Genomic DNA, 19,976 nt, shown 5'->3' with positions numbered 1-19,976 from the left:
GGCGGCCCGCGCGAGGAGGCGGCCATCTTGAGTGAGGGCAGGGCGCCGCTTCGCCTTCATCCAAGATGGCGGCGCTTTTCTTATTTTCCCTTCGCTTTTAAACGTTTTGGGAGCCTTTTAAATGAAAAGGATAAAACCTAGAGAAGGGAAGAAATCCTATTTCAACGGTTTTTAGGGGCTTTAGCGCCCCCCCACACGCACGGGGGGTGCAGAACTACAAATCCCGAGAGGCAGCGGGGCGCCGGCACATGCGCGGTGTGTGCGGTGTTGCTGCCGCACGTGTGCGGCCGAGCGGGCAGCGCGGCCCTGAGGTATCGGCGCCCCCCGAGGGGGCGTCCCGACGGTGAGGTGGGGTCTGTGTTGGGGGGCGGCTCTGTGAGGGGATTTGGGGCAACGCAGGGGGGCTGCTGCCTGCTGGGGGGCTCCTTTCTCTCCGGTACGGGCTTGTGCTGGAAGCTGGGCTGCTGAGCTGAGCCTTTTTTCCATCCTTTTTTAAATTGGGAAGCGTCTTTTTCTCCTCACGCTCTTCGCTTCCCGAATGGGGGATGGGTATCTATAACCTGTGGCAGGGCAATGAGTAGCAAGGTGGACAGAGGGAGATGGGGAATGAGCAACTGTGCAAGGTCCTAAAGTTTACAGAGCTCTCGGAGCCTCACGTTATTAAAATGCTATTTAAAAAAAAAAAAAAAGTGGTTATTCTGAGGAAAAACGTAGCTTACTGTTGCTTTTCTGATGAAAAAATAAATAAAAAAGTTGTTATTGCCTCTCCACATCAACTAGTAATGCTACTTCTTATCAGGCAAAAGCCTGTGATATTAACTTAAAATTATACCTTCGTAAGTGGTTTCGATGTACTCAAATTAGGTACGCAGGATAACAGGTCTGTAAGCATGTTTAGTAGTGTCCTTTCTTAGCATCTCTGAAGTGAGCTAGTGCTTTTGTTTGCCTGATTGGTGAGCGAAGAAAAAGCTGTACTGGGTGCTGTCTGAAACGATGGCTGCAGCAGTGTTTTGGTGGCCATGAACACTGAAGCGATCCTTTCTGTTTCTCACACGTAGGCTGCTCGTTCGTATCCTGGAAAAACTTCATCAGTTATGTTGGTGCCGTTGATGTTGGAGCTGCAAAGTCAACTAGCTTGGGGAAGTTAAAAAAAAAAAAGTTCTTCTTTTTGCGCTTTTTTCAGGTTATTTTATTTCGGTTCAAGTCTGCAGTCTGGCTTATCACACGGTACTTGAAACAATTCTACCAGCACCAACGGTTTGAGGGAGAAGGGAGACGCTTCCCCTGAGAGAAATATCCATCAAATTCCAGTCTGTCTGTGCAAGAGCAAATCCAGGCCGCCCCAGACCCTTTGCTTTCTTGTAAATGTAAGTTCTTTGTACAGAAATGTCACTGTGATTAACTGAACAAGGCATGTGATTCTTTAGTATGTTAAGTACAAGCATTCTTTATTTCTGAATGGTCCTAGAACATCTTTGTAGAACAGCACAGCAGCAGACAAACTTTTCCTTTCTCTGTTGTTCACTTCATACTGTGCACAAACATTTCCAGACATATTACTCCAGAACAAAATAGGCCGTAAATTTAAAATTCGTACTAGACATTACTGAAACACTGCATGAGTGTTACAGTAAATCAGCTTTAGTGCTTGTAATATTGAGCATTCTCATGGCCCTCTGATTTAAAGCACTGGTCTGGTATAAGGTTACTCCTTAAAAATTATTGAGGGGGCAGCTTACTACAAGTGAGCTTTATGCTTGATCAGGTATCATCTTGCCTGCTGCCACTGACACAAAGCCAGCATAAGCTATTTCTTTTGTGTTCTGGCTAGCTTAACAAATACCTAGTCATTGACCCAGTGTTTATTCTGTTCTGATGGATGCACTTGATGCACTTGGGTAAGATTGTAATGGCCGTTAAACAATGGCCTGAGAAACTGCAAGCTCGGATACTATTGCATTTGAGTAAGGGTTGTTCTGTTTTGTTTTGTTTTGTTTTCCTATTTAGTTTAAACTACAGCTTCAGTAACCTTATTTAGGGGCAGACCCCAGAAAGAGAAGAGATTAATTTTTGTGCCCTGCTCTTTATGATGGAAAAAATACCGTGAAAAAATTAGCTTATGGTATTAAGGTTTGACTCTTAGGTATTCTTCTGAAGCTTTTGCTATTTCTTGTTACCACCCGCAGCAAAGTGAAACCTGATGTAATGTGCTAATATAGTTTATTGCTTCTTTTTCAGCAAGTGGCAGATTCTGACGGGTAACCAATTCCAAGATCGCAAATCTATTAAAAAATGTGATCATGTTAGAAGAATGAGCTGTTGCAAATTTTGGCATAGCAGCTTTGCAGAAGTGAGCTACTTTCTGATAGCTGAAAAGCAAAACATGGAGAGCTTCTTAAAAAGAAATGCATTAGAACGATTAGTAGTAAAAATGAGGCCATACAAAATACACTGGCTGAAAACCCAAGAAGGACTGAAAAATTCAAACAGATGTGTACTTTATTAAAAGTACCTTCTTAAGCTCTTACAAATTTCTAGCAAATTGTAGAAACGGTTCCTTGACACTGAATAAAAATGAGAGATAATAGAGAATTTGGATATATTTCACTCAACATTGTAAAGCTTCCTCAGACATCCATGAAATAAAGCAGGGCAGAAGTTACAGAACGTGGACAATCCAATTTCTCACTGATGTGTAACCTGTCTAAAACAGGTTGCTCTATTTTTTGGCAAAACTGGCACGCTTTCATGGCAATAAAATGGTTGAAATTGTCTGCTTTTGACAGGTTAATTTTGCAGAGGTTGCATGCTATCTGTTTGCACTGTTGATGTTTTATGTACGCTTTTTGTTAGATCAGTTATTATTTGCCCAAGCTTTACAAAGTCAGTGTGAAAAGTGTAAAGCCGGTAAAGAAAAAATGCGGTGTATCTGCCTACTGCTGATTAAACTTCTACAGCTGGCAGGTTTTGTCCTTCACAAGTGAAGAACAATATTTATGGAACCAGAATCCAAGGTCTCACCCTTTTGTTACAAGGTTCCTTGATCTAAACAGCTGCAGCTGGTATCGCCCCACTTTGCAAGTTGTTCTGTGTGACAGATGCCTGCACCCACACTCTGGTGTCCCTGCAGTTCTGCGTGAGTTCAGGATCTGTCCATGCAAAATAACTCCTCCTATCACTTATTTGTCTTCTGTGCTGCCTACGTTTTGGGCAGTGTATGAAGTGCTGTGTAAGAACTGTGGGGGGGGAAAGAAAAAGAGAGTACTGTTAAAAGTATTGTCCAAAGCAAAATGCTGATGTTGACTGGCGATGTGTGTTGTGTGTATTCTTTTGCAGAGGATGGATGGAAGGGAACTTTGTAGTGGTAGGCAGATAACTTTCAGTAGGAGAAAAGGCCTCAATTCTGCAGTTGTTTAGCGTTGATTTAAATGCCACAGTTCACGTGTTTGTTTTAGCCGTGTTCATAGACTTCCATGGGACTTAGCATTGGAGTTATAAAATAGTTTTGAAAGCTATGCCATGAACAATAATTATGGTATACTGGGTTTGTTTTAAAACTTCCTAAGTGTCTTAGAACGTAACTATGGTTGAAACTTCTTTTGGAAAAATAATTTTTGTTTTACTCTGGTCTTTAAAAGATTTATTTACGTCTGAAGGTACTTGCAACGTGTCTGATTTCTCTCTGGCTTTCCCAGTCTCAAGACTCCCAATTTCAGCATGCGCTGTGAACTTAATCGCACTTACTGTCTCACGTCAATGGGTTTGCTTCATTCTCCTCTACAAAGGGTTGTTTGTTTGTTTGTTTCTTATTCCCCTCTCTTACTTTTGGGGGTGGTTTGTTACAGATCAGTTTGTGTGTTTCCTTTCCTGACAGTTCTGATACTGTTGCTGTAAGAGCATCTTCTGCAGTTTTTGCTACTTGCGGCATCTTTGTGTTTGCTGTTTCAGATTCTGCCAGCCAGCGCTGGTTCTTCTCAGGATCGTTTCCTCTTTCATTAGTTACAGGTTTTTTGTTTTTGTATTGTTTATCTAAATTTTGGTGGTATAAAGTGCATGAAGGCACTTTATGACCGTAGTAGTTCTTTATTTGGCAAAGGACAAAATGGTTGATGGTGTTTTATGACTCTGAAAATAACTGATTTATTTTTCTACAGGGGCGGATTTTGGTATCGTACAGACTGCTCCTAACAAAAGGAAGAGAACTGTTAACTAGTCACAAATGCTTCTTGTCAGAATGAATTTCCTACAGCTACTGTCCAGGAAACCCGAGAGACTGGAAATGATTTTTCGACTACGATATTGCAAAAAGCAGTTCCCATACATGTGTCTGGCTACCTCTGCTTGTCTTTATAGCAAAAAGAAAAAAGTGAACGGTTATGAACAAGTTGATCAAGAAAAATACAACAGCTTGGTCTATTCTGTTACATCTTACAAAGCCAGTGCCCAAACACCAGAGACAATACTTGAAGAAGACGGTTTGTTATATGGACAACCACTTAAACACGCAGCTCCAAATGAAGCTGAAACAAACACTCCCAAGAACTGGGTTCCTCTCATAAACCCCAACAAGAGAGCTCCACTTCTTGACAGCGATTCCAGCCTTCCCATGAAAATTGCTTTACAAAAAACAAAAATACCCAGTGTTACCCGTATCCTTCAACAGACCATCCCTCCGCAGCAAGCCTTTTACCTAGAAAGATGGAAGCAGAAAATGATACTGGAACTTGGGAAGGATGGTTTTGCAGAGTATACTAAAAGTAAGTCTTAGCACAGTGTCACGATGAAGTGGGAGCAATGGTCTGAATAGTTGTCTGGGACACGTTACCAGAGCTGCATTATCCAGCTCTAGAAGTCGAGTGTTTTGAAAGTTCCTTGTTTCCATTTCAGGGGAGAAGAGCATATTATGAGGGCACCTGTTCTCGATGAATATAAGCTCTAATCTTTGCTCTAGGACTGCTAAAACTGATTCAGAAACGAGTGGGGAAACTAGAATTAGACTGTAGACACCCTTTGTTCTGTCCTACCTGCCTCTCCACTATTTCTCTATGTGCTGGTATCTGTTTACAAATAGATATTTTCCAGCTGATTTTATTGAGCCTGCCTGCAGATCCAAAGGCGCTTTGTAACAGGTGGGAATGAGCATTCTGAAATTGTATCATCTTGAGTGTTTAAAAAACAGGTCCTGCCAAATATGCTGAAGTTCTTCAGTAACCATTCAGTATGTAGAGTACAGCCAGCCCCTTCTGTGAAGTTCAGAGGTTTTAGAGGCTTTCATTTCATAAGGTACCTCCCCCCAGCTGTGGGACTGAAAAGGATTTGGGGAGACCTGGGGAGCAATAGGTAGGCTCTTGCAGCAAGATTGATAAACATCCTAGTGCTCCTCACATGAACAATTATGCTTTTGGAAAACTGAATATCCTTTGTTTATGCTCTTTTTGAGCTACAAAGTGCTTGACTGAATAAGCTTAGTACGAAGAACTGACACAACCTTATATAGCTGTTTAAAATTGTCTTTGAATTGTTTCTGAGATAAGCCCTTGCTCCTAAGAGCTATGCCCACCCATTTCAGATTTGTTCAATTCAAATGAACCTGTACAGCAGAAGAAGCAAATGCAGCCAGAAGCCTGGAATGATATTTTTTTCATTCACAGAAATTCTCATTTTTAATACACAGTAAAACAATGCCTTTTAATAAACAGTAAATTAAAGCTCTTATTTTGTTTCTGCAGAATTAGAAAAAAAAAAAAGAGTAAAGTAAGCATTAATGTAACAGAGATAATTTCACTGTTGACACAAGTTATTTTTCTATCTCATTCCCTTTTCCTCCCCACATCCTTAAGTTTTCAGTACAAAAACCGTCTGATTGAAGGCTTTGTTGTGTAATGTCTAATATACAAGTCCATCGTGTATCATGAGTAGTGTCTAAAATGTCGCACCTTTCTTAGATCTTTTCATCCAAGGAGAGCTCTTCCATGCAGCTTTGGAATCTATGTTTTTACCTGAAGACTTGGCAACTAAGGAGCAGGGAGAAGACACTGCTATTTCTGGCTACTTAACAAGCGTGCAACATGTCTTAAAAGATATCAGTGAAGTCAAGGTTCTGGAAAGCGCAGTTCAGCATGAAACTCTTCAGTATCTGGGCCTGGTAGACTGCGTGGCTAAGTATCGGTGAGGTCCTGGTTCTCTGAGAGACCCGATAATTGGTGCTCTGTGGCATGTGGGAGGCTGGAGCAGCCGCCTTGGTGAGCTGTTGAGGGGAAGCCGGGAAAATCTCTGGGAGGGGGTGAAGTGGATGAACTCAGAGGTGAGCCCACTGACAGAAGCGCCGCTGTTCCTTGTGGAGGATACCTGACTGAGCAGGGCAGGGTTAGGTGATCCTCAGCAGTCTCCAGGAGCTGCAGCAGGTATTACTACACCTTGAATTTTGGGATCTAAGCTACCAGTATGGGGGAGACTTCCTTAGACTGGAAGTAATGACGAGCAACAGGACTTTGGGTTGAAATGGGCTGAGTGATACACCTGTCTTTGCTGTGCCATGTCTAATTTCCTGCTGTGACTGATTTTAAGCTAAAACGCTGTCCTTTCTTGTTGTCTTATGCAGAGGCCAGTTGTGTGTGATTGACTGGAAGACATCAGAGAAACTGAAGCCGTCTCTGAAGAATACTTTTGACAACCCGCTGCAGGTTGCAGCATATGTTGGAGCCATAAATCACGATGCCAATTACGACTTCCAGGTCAGCAGGCCTGCTGCCTGCCAAGACAAGCAGCAGTGCCCCTGTTACTTTCATTTCTCCCCACTTACTGTCTCCAGCACCTGCTGGCCGTGATGGAACTGTTGGTAGGATTTGTAACAAAGCAGCCCGGGCTTAGATCAGGTTTAGCTGACATAAAGCTGTACTGTAAAATGATTCCATTACTCTTGCTTATCATGCTGCCATTGCTTGTCAGTAGTATCTTGTCCCTGGTTTTAAGGGAATCCCTGTTCAGGGATGGATGCTCGGTGTCCCAGGAGGTCAGGTGAAATCCCAGTTTCTTGACATTTGGCCAGTCCCCAGTGCTTAGTTCTGTATGTTTCTGGTTTGTGTCAGGAGTAGGAAGCGGGAGGAGAGGAAGTGAAGCAAAAGACCTTGCAAACAGGGAAATGGGATGGGAGCACGTTGCTCACGTCATGTGTTGCTTCAAAGACTCCACAGGCAATCTAGCCAGGCCTGCTTGGCCTGAAGGATTGTTATTTCAATGCAAAGCCTTGAAGGGGGGAAAATGTAAAGCAGAAGAGAGCAGGGTAATTCATGGGTTCTGCAAAGGACTTTCTAGGATATTACAGAGATCGGTTTACTGATCCGAAGTGCTTAACAAACGTGATGCTTAGAATGCAGTACAGGCAGTAATTCAAGGATTCTGCCATCAGCCTTCTGACTCCACCACTTTCTCTTCACCCCTGTGGGTTGCTCGGTGTTTGGATTAGAGCTGTTTGTCAAGTATTAAATATTTCAGAACAGGCCTAAGTAAGCGTTCCCACTCAGAGTGATGCTGGAGAATGGCGTCAGTCTGATCATATGACCCCAGGCAAAACCTCGTCAGTCACTGGGAATTTTACCAGCATCTGGAAGGTGTAAGTGGACCCTAAAAAATTGATATTCAGAGTTTGAGTCCTCCAGTTTTCACCCAGGTCAGTCAGAGCTCTGGACTCTCAACGTTTGAATGTTAGTCTCCAAGTATCTTACGGTGAATTATTGCTGGGTTTTGTTCCTCATTTCTCTCTTTAGATATTTCTTATAAGCTAAATATTTCTTATTTAAGATATGAAGGAGCACTTTGTTACTGTGCAGGTGATGGAGCACTGACACAGGCTGCCCAGAGGTTGTGGAATCTCCCTCCTTGGAGATCTTCAAAACCACCTGGACGTGGTCCTGGGCACCCTGCTCCGGGTGTCCCTGCTCGAGCAGAGGGTTGGACCAGCTGGCCTGCGGAGGTCTCTTCCCACCTCAGCTGTTCTTTGAGTCTGTGATATGTATGTGTAAGCTGACATTTTGCAGTCAGGCTTGGTCTCTAAAACTGCTGCCTGAAGTTGCGTGTAAATGTTCCATTTCTAACAGCCTCCTGGTTTTAACTGCAGGTCAGTTGTGGACTCATAGTGGTTGCCTACAAGAACGGTTGCCCCGCACATCCGCATTTCATGGATCCAGACCTGTGCTCACAGTACTGGAGTAAGTGGCTTCTGCGCCTCGAGGAATACATGGACAGAAACTGACCCAAACTAAGCTATACAAGTGGTCAAGGCAAGTGGTCTGAGCACAGATCCAAGGCACAAATCTTTCTTTTTTTTTTAAATCTTTTTTTTTTAATACTGTAAGTAATATTCTTTTTTTAGTAACTTGAGCTAATTTCTTAATATTGTTTTTCCCCTTAGAAAAAAAAGGAAAGAAAAATCAGAACGGGGAATGCATATTTGTCTAAGTTGTAGGAGACTTCAGTCAGTTGAATTATCCTTTTTTCATTTTTGAGAAAAAGCTGTCGCAGAGCTTGAGACTCTGAAAATGGAATGGGTAAACTAAAGCAAAACAACATCTGCGTTGTCTGTGCTGAGAGAAATGTAAACAATGAATGAATGTAGTAGACTGGGTTTCAGCCAGCTTAGTTCTTGCCCATTTCAAAGATATCTATTAACAGGTCTGTTACTATTTGTTGCTGTAAGAAAAAATACAATTGGGAAAACTGCTCGATGAATTACAACCAAACTCTCATAAGTGCTTGTTTAAAATACTGAGTAAAAGTTGATTGTATAACAGAAGTGGCTTAGGAACAGAGGGGCAGAACTGTTACACTTAAAAATTTCCAGCAAGTGTTCTGAAAGGTGGGAAGTTTGACTGCTTCTGGTAAGCCCTCCTGCAGGTTTCTTAACGGGCTGCGTAGCCCACATAAAATAAATACGAAAGTGTAAATGGGCTTTGGGCCCTAGGTTGTGACCTTACAGTGGGCTCTACAGGCCAGGTCTGCGACTGTCTAGGGCTCTTCTGACTTGGCTGTGGGTCTGCGGGGACAAGGAGCCTTCCCATATGGAACTATCTCCAGTGTCAGGTTGTAGCGTTTGTCAGTGCAAGTACATTTCCTTGTAACAGTCCCAGACTTGTGACTTTGAAGCTGGGCCTTCTGAGGGACAAAGAGCTGCTTTTTTTTTTTTTTGAATTGTTCTTGTTTGTTTGTTTTCAAATACATTTGTGAATAAATGTTCTAAAACAGAAGCGTTACTTTTGAAGCTTGTTTCATAAAATTAAGTTCATAGACACACAGAATAAGCCCTGATGATGTCAGGTGATAGTGCTTTGTGCATTGCATGCCTGGAAAGCTTTTTTCCTCATCCACTTTTTCTCTGAATTGTAGGTATGAGTTTTCATAATACCACTGAAGATTGCATATAAAAATAAGCCCAACCCCTGAACTTCAAGAAAATCAGCCAGAGCCATATCTAAACAAGCAACAGGCAAGCTTGCTGCTGAAGAAACCTGAGCCTCTGTAGTGTTTAGTCCTCAGCTCCTCTGGAGTACTGCACTGTGGAAACCTGCGCAGTAAACCTTGAGCTGTACTGGTACTTGCTCATTCAAGCACTGGTCTGGTGACAGTGTGGTTAATTAGGTTTCTAACTAAAGAGACAAACGTGGAGACTGAGAAGCTAGGTTCAGAGATGGCTGATTACAACAAAGCTGTGTGCGTGCTCAGAAGTTGTACCTGTTTGGCAAGTACATCCCCACATCACAGAATTTTAGCAAGTGGGTAGGCCAACATCACTGAACACAGTCAATTTTCTGTGAAAGGTGGCTCTGTAGGTGCAAAGAAGGTGGGCATAAACAGGAGAGGAGTTGTCTTGGGCAGAAGCAGGAGGTGATAAAATGTTCTGGACTCCATGTGTTGATTGGGATTGGGTAAATCAAGGGAGTACGGAACAGGCGGGCAGCATTGGGATGGGACTGCATCCTCCCTCAGTGCCTCATACGTACAGCCATTGGGTGTCTCTGGGCTCTGTAAGGTTTCATCCTCATCCTGCCTCCTGCTGAGTGAGGACAAGCCTGGAGCCCGGGCAGCACAGGCACCTGTTGGCTTCACCTGTGTCCATCTGTGTAACAAAAGCCTTCTGCTACGGAAGCTGGCAGCCTTCCTCAGACAATGTCAGATTGTAAAACTGTCCTTAAGTCTTGGACGAGCCTGTAACATCAGAGAGCCAGGAGGAGGTAGGCAGTCTTCAAAGAGAGTATTGGTAGAAGTTACTCGTGTCTAGCACTTCTGGAAGCCCGGCTGCCTCAGGCATCCCCGTGTGAGCTCTCAAACAGTTCTGAAGAAGCTGTTGCCAGTTTTGTCCCGTAACAAGACGTTGCCAGTCCCATGCAAACTGAAACCCCCTTTGTCACCTGTTTAAACTAACTCGTCTGACTGTCAAACTGATGTGCCCGAGGCATCTGCTCCGGGGAGTATCTGTCTTGTGCAGAAAACAGGTGATGGGGGCAGTCATTGCAGCTGTAGGGTCAGCCTTGTTGGAGCTTTGCTCTCCAGCCAGAGCGGTTTCGATTCTGCTACTTTCTGTTACATACTATTTTGTTCTGCTGCCCTGACTGCTTTCTTTGAAGCCACATAGAGGACCCACCTCAACGTGTCTGGTTCCTTCAGCAGAGACCCAGTTTGGCATATTGGAGGGAAATCAAAAGCACTGTGTCCTACAACCTTCCACTGACACCACTCAGTTACAGGGGCACTGTCTCAGAACTGAGGATCAGCGCGTAAGCTTTAGATGTTTTTGCAAAGTATCTTCTAATTTACCTCAGATGCTTTTTCTTCCATGGACTTGCTATTTATTGAAGTATTCTGCAGACTTTCCTGTTACATAGATTACAAGTTTGTTCTTTACACAGTAGCGTCACTTTATTATCATCATTTTCAAGGTCCCAAGCACCCACAGTTGTGCTGAATAAAATACTTATATCTTTAGAAACCCTAAAAGCTCTTCCCTGCAAGAACTCAAGCAGATGTCTGTACAAGACCAAGGCATCTTGAGAGGTTTTTTGTTTTGTTTGATTCTCAGAATCTTACCATTTTAGTAGCAACGATTATTCTGGTCCTGGCCATGACTCTGTTTCAGGTCTGTTATGGTTCAGCTTTTGTTTCAACGTATACAGAATGTGGCATGATCTTCACCAAAAGTACGGCTTTATTTTGAAACACAAATGACTTTGGGGGCATTTAAAAATGAACACCATTAATTATGATGCATTTAAGTTAATTAAAACCTGTTTAGCAGCTGTGTCCATTAAGACATGAGACAGATGAATAACATGTGCTTGGCCCAGCATAACCTGTGATTGCTGAGGAAGTTGCCACCCCACCCTGACTTTCCTAACTTAGACACCCAAGTGCCCAGGAAGGGCTGCAGCAACTTCTGAAGAGGTTTAAAGTGTCAGGAAGTTTCAGCAACAACAGTTACAGCACCTCTACTTTTTTTTTTTTTTTTTTTTTTTTTACTTTTTAATCCCTGAATTTGCACTTGATGGTCCCTATAGCGCTACCATCTCGGTTGTCCTAGGTCAACAGGAGCTGGAGCAGGAATAGAAGGGGAGTCTGAAAACAACAAAGGCATCGCTCCAGTCCCTCATCATCATCACCACCTTCTTCCCTGGTAGCATCAGTCTCACCAGGAGCCATTTAAACTGATGGTGATTACACATGAGGGGCCAGATACATGCGTATAGTTTTGCATTGATCTTGTGAGGCAGACAGCCTAAGTTGTGCTCTTAACTGCATTGCGCAGCTCTGTTGTACTAACTAAAGGCACCTGATTTTTAAAAATTAAAAAAAAACAACACACGCACACATGCACACCATAAAATACACACAAAAATGCATTTCAATGTGACAGAAAATATAAATCTTCAAGTCATTAAAGTGTTTTCTTTGAGTTTCTGGCTTGATATTGATGTATGTTAAGAGAATGTGGTAATAATCAAATGTGGTAATAATCCCCAAAGCATGCATAACAAGTCCAGGGAAGTCAGAGTTAAGGTTACACACTTAAATCTAAATATGATAAAATGAGTTCACAGCTTAAAGTACCTAGAACGTGACCGTAAGGCTGCCCTGGAATGTCGCTTGCTAGAAGAGAAAGTTTAGGAGGGGAAAATGTTCCGCGTCCTTTTTAAATAAAGTTTCATCTCGCCTTGGGTCACGGTTCTGGAAATCATTAGTTTACTGCACGGGGGGTCAGAGCTAAGGTTATTTGCACATTTAAACGTAGGTACCGATACAATGTATTCCTGTTTGTAAGCCCATTTTAATTATTTTTGCACATGAGAACGATGTACTCGTAGCTGCTCTTACGTGGCCCCTCTCACCCAAACCTCTCAAAGGCAATTTTTACAGGAGGTAACTGTTGTCGTCTTTAAGAAAGGCACTGGGGAACGGTGAACTGAGTGGTCAGCAGCCATTCGGATGCGTAGCAGAGCTGAAACAAAGCAGGTCACCTGAATGCCAGTTCAGTAAATGCTCCATCAAATAGGTGACAGCCCCTTCCAGTCTTTCCATTTTTTGACCAGACAAATGTTTGCATCACGTGTGGGAATATTTCTTTCAAGTTGAGGTTCTGCCAGGATCAATAGAGTCCCGTTAACAAAAGCATCCCTTTTCTTTCAGGGATTTCTTCCAAAATTGTTTTTTAAAAAAAATAATAATATATATGTAGTCCTACATGTAAACTTCATTCCTGCAGCCCACTGTAATCCACTGTGTTATTCATCCTTGTCGTCGTCTTTGGAGTTCCTCTGCAGGACAGGGCTCAGTTTGTTTTGCAAAACTGCCGCGAGTTTTTTTGAGGTTTTTTTTCAGGAAAGCACTGCCAGGGTGAACGTTACTGACGTGCAGGTACAGGTCCTCCTGCGTGGGGCCGGTGTAGCCGCAATCCTCGCACACGTAAAGTTTATCTCGCCTCTGTTTGTAGGCATATTGCTGCTGCACCCCGTGAATCTTCTTAAGGTGGGATTCCAGGGAACACCGCTGGGTAAATGCTTTGTTGCAAACCTCACATTTGTAAGGACGAATTCCTACAACATCAAAAGACAGCGATTACTCTTCCGGTTTACATTTATTACAGCCGAGTGAGGAATCAGCTAAGAGAAAGTCTTTGTCTTAATAGATATTGAGCAAATTCCTAGCAATAGGTAGCTGCTCTAAGGAAACTCTAAATAAGACATTTTACTTTTAGGCTAAAATTTTCAGGAACGGTTTGAGATATTTGGGAATATAGAAATGTTTTGATAAGGCTCAGGCAGATGCTGAAGCTAACAGGTGCCCATCAGTGCTTTGATCCCAAAGAACAAACCGTTATCCGCTCTGGTATAACTTACTCCTTAAAATGCCTGACTTGAAATTTTAGTCCTGTGATTAGGTAAAACCGTCGGTTCCAGCTAACCCTTCATCTTGGCATTTGCAATGAATGAAATCTTGTATCTCGGTAAGTTGTTAATTTTTCTCTTTTAGTGAGCAAAGCTTAATAACACTTCGGTGGATGGCTGCCAAACACGAGCGTTCAGCGATCGCAGCACTTCAAACAAGCAAGACTGTTTTCACAGGATAGAGTTTTAATTATTGGGCTTACAAGCTCGGGTTCTAGAAAAGAAGTGCATTAAGATGAAAGAAAGACGTATGCGTGCTCCGGAGAAGGAAGAAGGGGCTGGCTTGTGATTTGAATGCCTGAACAGTTTCATTATAAAAGAGACCGAGCAGTGGAGCATCCATTTTATCACCAGTCAGCACTGATTTAACAACAACCACCCGCCCAGCACTTGAAGGGAAAATACTGTAGGGTTTACCAACGCTAGAAAAACCCAAACACTGTTGTGATTTTACTTATTAGGGAGTAGCTCAGTAAATTTTCAAGCAAAGACCAGCCTTAAAGCTGACACAATGTTAGCCCAAACCCTCGTTTTCTTCAATGGAAAGAGCGTGGAAGATCAGACCTAGGGTAACAGGCAGGCAAAAAAGGGTGAAGTGTAAAGCAGCGGACGGCTTTAACTTTGTAAGCGAATTGTGTTCACAACTCACTTGCTGTAATCTTTACCAGAAATCCAAGCTAATTCGGAGTTCCAAGAAGCATCTTGATGCTGAGACGGGTTGCCCCTCTCAGCATCTGCACGGGTCTAGACCTATATCAGCTGATCAGGAACTGTACCTCTTCATTTTTAAATTCCCTTTAACTGCATATATTAGTTACTTTTTAACATTTAACTCTGCTTATGCTGTGAACCTCGACTGGCAGGCTCAGCTTTCCCACCCTGTGACACTACCCTGCTGTTGCAAAGTCCAGTTACAAACAATTCCCACCGGGACACTGAAATTCAATACAGCAGGTGTAGACCAGCACCTGCTGCGACAGAATAAAGCCCACGCTACCGCTCCCAGCCCCAGTATTCGAACATCGCCCAGCTTCCCTCAACAGCAATCGACTTTGACAGGAAAGAAAAAAAAAAAAAAAAATCACAACTGTGGCTCTTGGCAAACAACCCAAACCAGCCCAAAACATCGGCTCTGGCCAGTGCATTCAAATCAAAAGGGGCGGCATCGTTTTTGCGAGGTCCACTGCTAAGGAGCAGCTCCCAGCGGACCTGCTGCGCCGCTAGCAGTGCACCTGCTTAATTCTGCCTCATCCCATAAGCAAAGGAAAAGGGCACTGCAGAGCAACCCCAAGCAACCAGCAGGTCCTGTAGGCGACGGCAAATGCGGAAAGGTGGAGCGCGCCCAGGAGATGTGGCTGCCTCTTCTGGGTGCCCTGCAGTGCAAATTAAAAGCCTCCTGAGCGCAGCCAGCCTGGCTTGCCAGAAAGCGCCCTGTTTGGTGAGGATGGACTTGAAGGGCGTTTAAACCACCGCTTCCACTTTGAGGGGAAAAAAAAGGAAAAAAAAAAAAAAAAAAGCAGCCTTCCCCATGCTCCAGGTTAACACAAGCGCTTCTGTGAAGGGGTGAGCACCCTACTTCCAGTGTCTGAAACGCTTTGCTTTGACCCAAGTTCATTCAGAATGAGGACAGACCCTCACGGATCTGATTTTTAAATCGTCGCAGGGTAAAAACCAGCCTCATAAACTCCTGCCTAAGGTAAGACAAGTTCAGCACGCAGGCACGGGACTGTGCAGCGCTGGTTGCGGGCTGCCCACGGGCGTGTCGCCTGGCTTCCCAAAAGCCGGAGGCGCAGCGTGAGCCACGTTCTGCTTTCTCCAGACAGCGCCAAAAATCGCACCACAGCCCCTTTCCACACAGCCCAGCCCGCAGGGACGGTTCGCACCACGGCAGGAGAAACTGCTGCTCGTTTCCTCTAGAGGGCAAAGCGTTTTCACCCAGCGCCTGCCCGCGCTCACCGGCGCGCGCTCGGCTGGGGCTGGCGGGACCCAGGCGTGCTGGGAGACGGGCTCACATCGTTCCCTTTCCTCCACCACATCGCTGCTATTTTATTTATTTTTTTGTTAATTTTGCTTTACCTTGGTTTCGCATTTTCCCCTTGGAGGCTTACCCTCCCCTCCTGTCCCTGTCCCGTCTCACCCCTTTCTCCCACCCCCCACCGAGCAGCCCAGAGCCCCCGGGTACAGCAAGCTCACCAGTGTGGGTCCGGACGTGCCTTTTCAGATCAAAGGTGTCGTTGAAGCCTTTCCCGCAGAAGGTGCACAAGTGTCTCTTCACCTGGCTGTGGCACTTGATGTGGCGGTTGAGCATGCGCTGCAGGCGAAAGCCCTTGCCACACAGCTCGCAGGAGTGCACCGTCGCATCGTTACAGGTGCCCGTGGTGAACTGGGGAACGGAACAGGACCGGGTGAGTAGGTATCGACATGGCAAAGACAAAAAAAAAAAAAAAAAGAAAAAAAAAAAGGGGGGGTGGGAGAGGGGTGCTGGCTCATTGTTTACGTTAAAAAACTCTGGGGATAAAATCAAAATGAAAAGTGAAAGCATTTGGGAGACCTCTGCTTGCCCTGCAGTAAGGTGCCCGGGACAGACGTCAGGCGGACACGGCCCTACCGGGGAGCGAGCGGCACCTGCGGGAGCGCTGGACGCGGCTGCAGGCGCAGCAGACCTCATGCCTAAGCAGCAGCCCGCTCTCCACCGCCTGCTGGCCCCCTCCTGGGCTGTGCCGCGAGCCCCCCAGCAGCAGGGACCCTCCGCCAGCCACATCCAGCACGCCTGCTTCGGCCACGAGCCCCTCGCCACCAGGCAGCGAGCGTTCCCTGCCGGCAGCACCTCCGCTACTCGCGCTTCTCCCCGCTGCCTGCCTCGACGAGCAGCGGTGACCGCTCGCGCTCACGCTGCCAGTGCCCGGCTCAGCGAGGTTAAAAAAAAGCAGCTGTGTCGGCACAGGGGCATTGCAGGGGATGGGGAAGTTCAGCTCGGTGCCGGCGTGGCCGTGTACGGCAAGCTCAGCTTGAATCCCTCCCCGGCTGAATGAGACCGAGGAGCGGACACAAATAAAAGCCCCTTGGACTGCAGGAGGGGCATCGGGAGAGGGAGCAGCGCTGCCACGCCGAGCTGATGTTAATTCACAACTCAAGGCTGCGGGAGATGCTACGATGCCCTGCAGCTTCCCCTTCAGAGATGCTCCCGCACGCTGCCACGTCTTCCCTGGGGATGTCCCGCCACAGACCTCCCTGCAAACATTGCTGGTTTCTGCTGGAGGTTTTTCACCCAAAAAAAAAAAAAAGTTAATGGTGTTTCTGGCTGCGCAGGTAAATTTGGAGAGATAAACTGAAGCAAGGTTGTGCTGACTCAGTGGAGACTAAAACAATGGCACTAATCTCCTCCCATCGGTCCCCGTTGCTGGTTAATTAGCTTGAGAGTGTCATTATGGGTTAATCTCCTCATTCCCATTTCTAATACCAAAAATATTGCGCCAACTCCATGACCTAACTTGACTAAGGGAGACATTGATGATTCAGCTCTTGGGAAGAGCATTCCTTACAATGAAAGTTTACTGTCTGGAATATGCAAATACTTCATTATTATTTTAATTATCCTTGGGGCAGACGATGTGCTCACTGCTAGCCACTCGAGCCAGGTGAAAGCAAGCAGAGCAGCAGCACCACACACACGGCATCGGCACTCGGGGTGCTTTTGGCAAGTTTCTGTGGCATTCGTAGAAAACCTAACTCTGCAGAAACAAGGTTAACTACACAGGTCCTCTCCGTGGATTTCGATGTAATTTTTGCTAGCAGCACAAACTAAATTATAAGAAGTGGGCTCAACTCAAACAGCAGCGAAGCATGAAAAGAGGAATAGGTTTGGGGTTTCTTTTTCCTGAAGAGCCAGTTATTTTTCCTGCTCCTCCTCCTTCACTTACTCATGAAGTAACATTACCTGAAATGGTTTGTAAAAGCCAAAAAAAAAAAACCAACAAGCTAGCTGTGAGACATCGAGATGTGAAACTAGAGGGGCAGCAGAGGGAGAAGTACGTTGGGCAACAGGTAGGGCTCCACCTCACCACGTCTGCATATAAGGAGAGGAAAACTGTAGTGTTCACCCCAAGATTGATAATGCCATGGCTGAAACTCTGTAATCCCCACACAGACAGCAGGAACATTTACAGCTCTGTCCAGCAGAGCAGCAGCCAGGGTTTAACGAGGTGCTAACTAGCCATGGCTAAAGGCATCTCCTCCTTCCCAGCACACGGGTGGCCTGGGGGCCTGGCTCCACCTCAAGGGGCAGCTGGCAAGCTCGCAGATGGACATGGTCCTGTGCCTCACATCACACCATGCATCCCGCTGCACATCCCACCCCACCGTGCAGGAGTTTGGGGTCTGAGCGCCCTGAGGAGCCCACTCCCCAGTTGCCCTCACCACCTTTGGGGTGAAAGCACGGCTCTGCCCCACTGGTCCTGCCCAGGGGACCCAGCCTGTCACAGCTCCTGCCCGTGGGCTTCCCACGTTGAGATAAGCGCTCCCTTTCAGCCGAGAACCCTGCGAGGTGCCAACAGGACCTCTCCCAGGCGCTGCCCTGATAAGCCACGAGGGCATGGGGCTGGATGAAGCCTCACCGAGGGGGCGGCCGCGCAGCCACCACCTGGGAGAAGGGCTCTGGAGGAGGCCCGGCGCTGAGGGCCAGATCCACCCCCGTCCCATGGGGCACGACTCCTCACGTTGGTGCTTCCTGCTGGGTTCGGAGCTGCGGCGGGCCCGTGGCCAAGCAGGTCAGGGGCGGCACGGCCCGGGCAGGGCTAAGGGAAGGCAAAGGGCGCTGGAAGATTACGGTACATCGCTTGCGAGGCTCGTCCCAACGCCGCCATCCTGCTCCTGGGGGGCGACTGCCTCGGTTTGCGGGCTGGGTGCTGGCACCTCGGACTAACGGAGCTGAGCTCGGCGCCTGGTGCCCCCCACCAGCCGCCCTCAACATGGGGTCACCACACGGGGCCACCCGTGCCAGTTACCTTGATTTTCGACCTGACCACGGGGCGCTTCACAGCCAGGTCCAGCAGCATCCCCCCGGCCGTGCCCAGGTCTGCGGGGGCCGGCTGCGGCGTGGGGGGGTCGCTGGGCTCGGCGTCCCTCGTCCCGCTGCTGCCGCTGCTCTCCAGGCTGCAGCTGTCTTCGTAGCCGAGAAGGACGCAGCCGATGCCGCCTGCAGCGGGGCCGAGGGTGGGGATGCAGAGAGACCAAGAGTGGAGCGGGATGAGAGCGGGACGGGGCGAGGGAAGGGGAGCAGAGGTGGCGTGAGGGGAGCGGGGGGCAGCGGGACGGGGCCCCCCCGAGGCCGTGCCGTGGGCAGGGGCTGTTTAACCTGCGGGCGGGCCCCGGGGCTGCTCGCTCCGCAATCGGAAACTCAAACACGGACGGTCCCAAAGTTCAAACAAGCCAGCTCCGCTCCGCCGCCTGCCCGTTATACCCGGGGCAAGGGCAGGCGAGGAGGAGGAGGAGGAGGAGGAGGAGGAGGAGGAGGAGGAGGAAGAGGCAGCGGGAAGGGGGGAAGCCGGGAGGACCCCCAACCCCTTCTCCCCCCACACACACACACCACCCCATGCCTCCCACCCCAATACGGGGGGCTCCCAAAACACCCCCGGGGATGGGGGTGCGAGGCTCGGGGTCCCCCTCCCCACCGGGCCGCCTCCCGGCTCCCCACCGCCCCCTTTCCCCGGGGGGCGGCGGGCTCGGGGGGTCGCCCCCCGGGGACAAAACGGGGGTCCGGCGGTGCCTCACCTGGGATGTAGGTGTCGGCTCGCTCCTCGTCGGGCAGCCCAGCCCAGCTCCGCACGGCCGGCTGCGGGCTCCGCCGCTTCACCAGGAAGGCTCTGGGCATGGCGAGGGCAGGGGGCACGGCTCGGCACGGCTCGGCACGGAGCTCTTCCCCCCCGCCGGTGGCCGCAACCCCGGCGGGGAGCGGGCACTGCGCTGCCGCCCGCACCGGGCCCGAGGAGCGGGGAGGGGAAGGGGAGGGTGCGAAAAAAAAAAAAAAAAAGTGGGGGGGGAGAGAGAGAGAGAGAGAGAGAGAGAGAGAGAGAGAGAGAGAGAGAGAGAGAGGGGAGGAGGTGGTGTTGGGGGGGGGGGGTGGGGGGGGGTGGGAGGAAAGTTTCATAAGGTGGAATAGAAAAATGCACCAGGAAACTTGGGAAGGAGCATGCGTGCTGCAAACATAACGGTGTCAACAAGTCTGCTTACCTGTCCGACCGGTTGGAGCGGCTGAGCTTTGTTCCAGCCCTTCCTAAGGCATGAATGTTTGCAAAAGAATTTCACGTCTGAAAATTAAGAAGAAAAAAAAAAAAAAAAAAAGGGGAAAAAAAAATAAAAAATAATAAAAAAAGCAACCCGCTGCTGCCTCACCCGGAGCCCCCTCGCTGGGGGCGGCGGCGGTGCCCCCCCACCCATGGGTGCTGGGCCGGGGTCCCGCCGGCGCTGCCCACCCCAGGGTGCCGGGGAAGCGGCTGGGCTTGTCCTCGGGGCAGCAGCGGGCAGGGAAAGTTGTTGGTGTTATTATTT

General features: G+C 47.5%; 2 protein-coding genes across 5 annotated transcripts; one reads left to right on the top strand and one right to left on the bottom strand.

The window, feature by feature from the left end:
* Window positions 1-13: 13 nt before the first annotated feature.
* Window positions 14-9,231, top strand: MGME1 (mitochondrial genome maintenance exonuclease 1). 4 transcript variants are annotated; one of them, XM_040551707.1, is made up of 7 exons: window positions 14-343; window positions 1,184-1,367; window positions 4,155-4,757; window positions 5,946-6,168; window positions 6,602-6,734; window positions 8,117-8,279; window positions 8,696-9,231. In XM_040551707.1, exons 3-6 carry the CDS (start codon window positions 4,220-4,222, stop codon window positions 8,249-8,251), a joined length of 1,029 nt encoding a protein of 342 aa, XP_040407641.1. In that variant the 5' UTR covers window positions 14-343; window positions 1,184-1,367; window positions 4,155-4,219; the 3' UTR covers window positions 8,252-8,279; window positions 8,696-9,231. The 4 variants fall into 4 exon arrangements, with proteins under 4 accessions (XP_040407641.1, XP_040407639.1, XP_040407642.1 ...); XM_040551705.1 differs by having other exon boundaries at window positions 8,117-9,231; XM_040551708.1 differs by having other exon boundaries at window positions 25-311; window positions 8,117-9,231.
* Window positions 9,232-11,200: 1,969 nt separating this feature from the next.
* OVOL2 (ovo like zinc finger 2) lies at window positions 11,201-19,461 on the bottom strand. The gene is given in 5 exon segments (XM_040551709.1): window positions 11,201-12,860; window positions 12,862-13,079; window positions 15,624-15,813; window positions 18,434-18,624; window positions 19,200-19,461. Coding segments are annotated over 5 exon segments (792 nt in total). The 5' UTR covers window positions 19,300-19,461; the 3' UTR covers window positions 11,201-12,767.
* Window positions 19,462-19,976: the final 515 nt, after the last annotated feature.

This window comes from Cygnus olor, chromosome 3 (genome assembly GCF_009769625.2).
Source record: "Cygnus olor isolate bCygOlo1 chromosome 3, bCygOlo1.pri.v2, whole genome shotgun sequence".
Lineage (NCBI taxonomy): Eukaryota > Metazoa > Chordata > Aves > Anseriformes > Anatidae > Cygnus > Cygnus olor.
This window is presented reverse-complemented; position numbering and strand designations above follow the sequence as displayed.

Bases quoted from the DNA above. Each gene is read 5' to 3' on its own strand.
- MGME1 (XM_040551707.1), top strand. From the start codon at position 4,220: ATGCTTCTTGTCAGAATGAATTTCCTACAGCTACTGTCCAGGAAACCC. The intron at 4,758-5,945 runs GTAAGTCTTAGC...CACCTTTCTTAG, and splicing joins TTTTGCAGAGTATACTAAAA to ATCTTTTCATCCAAGGAGAG. The intron at 6,169-6,601 runs GTGAGGTCCTGG...TGTCTTATGCAG, and splicing joins GACTGCGTGGCTAAGTATCG to AGGCCAGTTGTGTGTGATTG.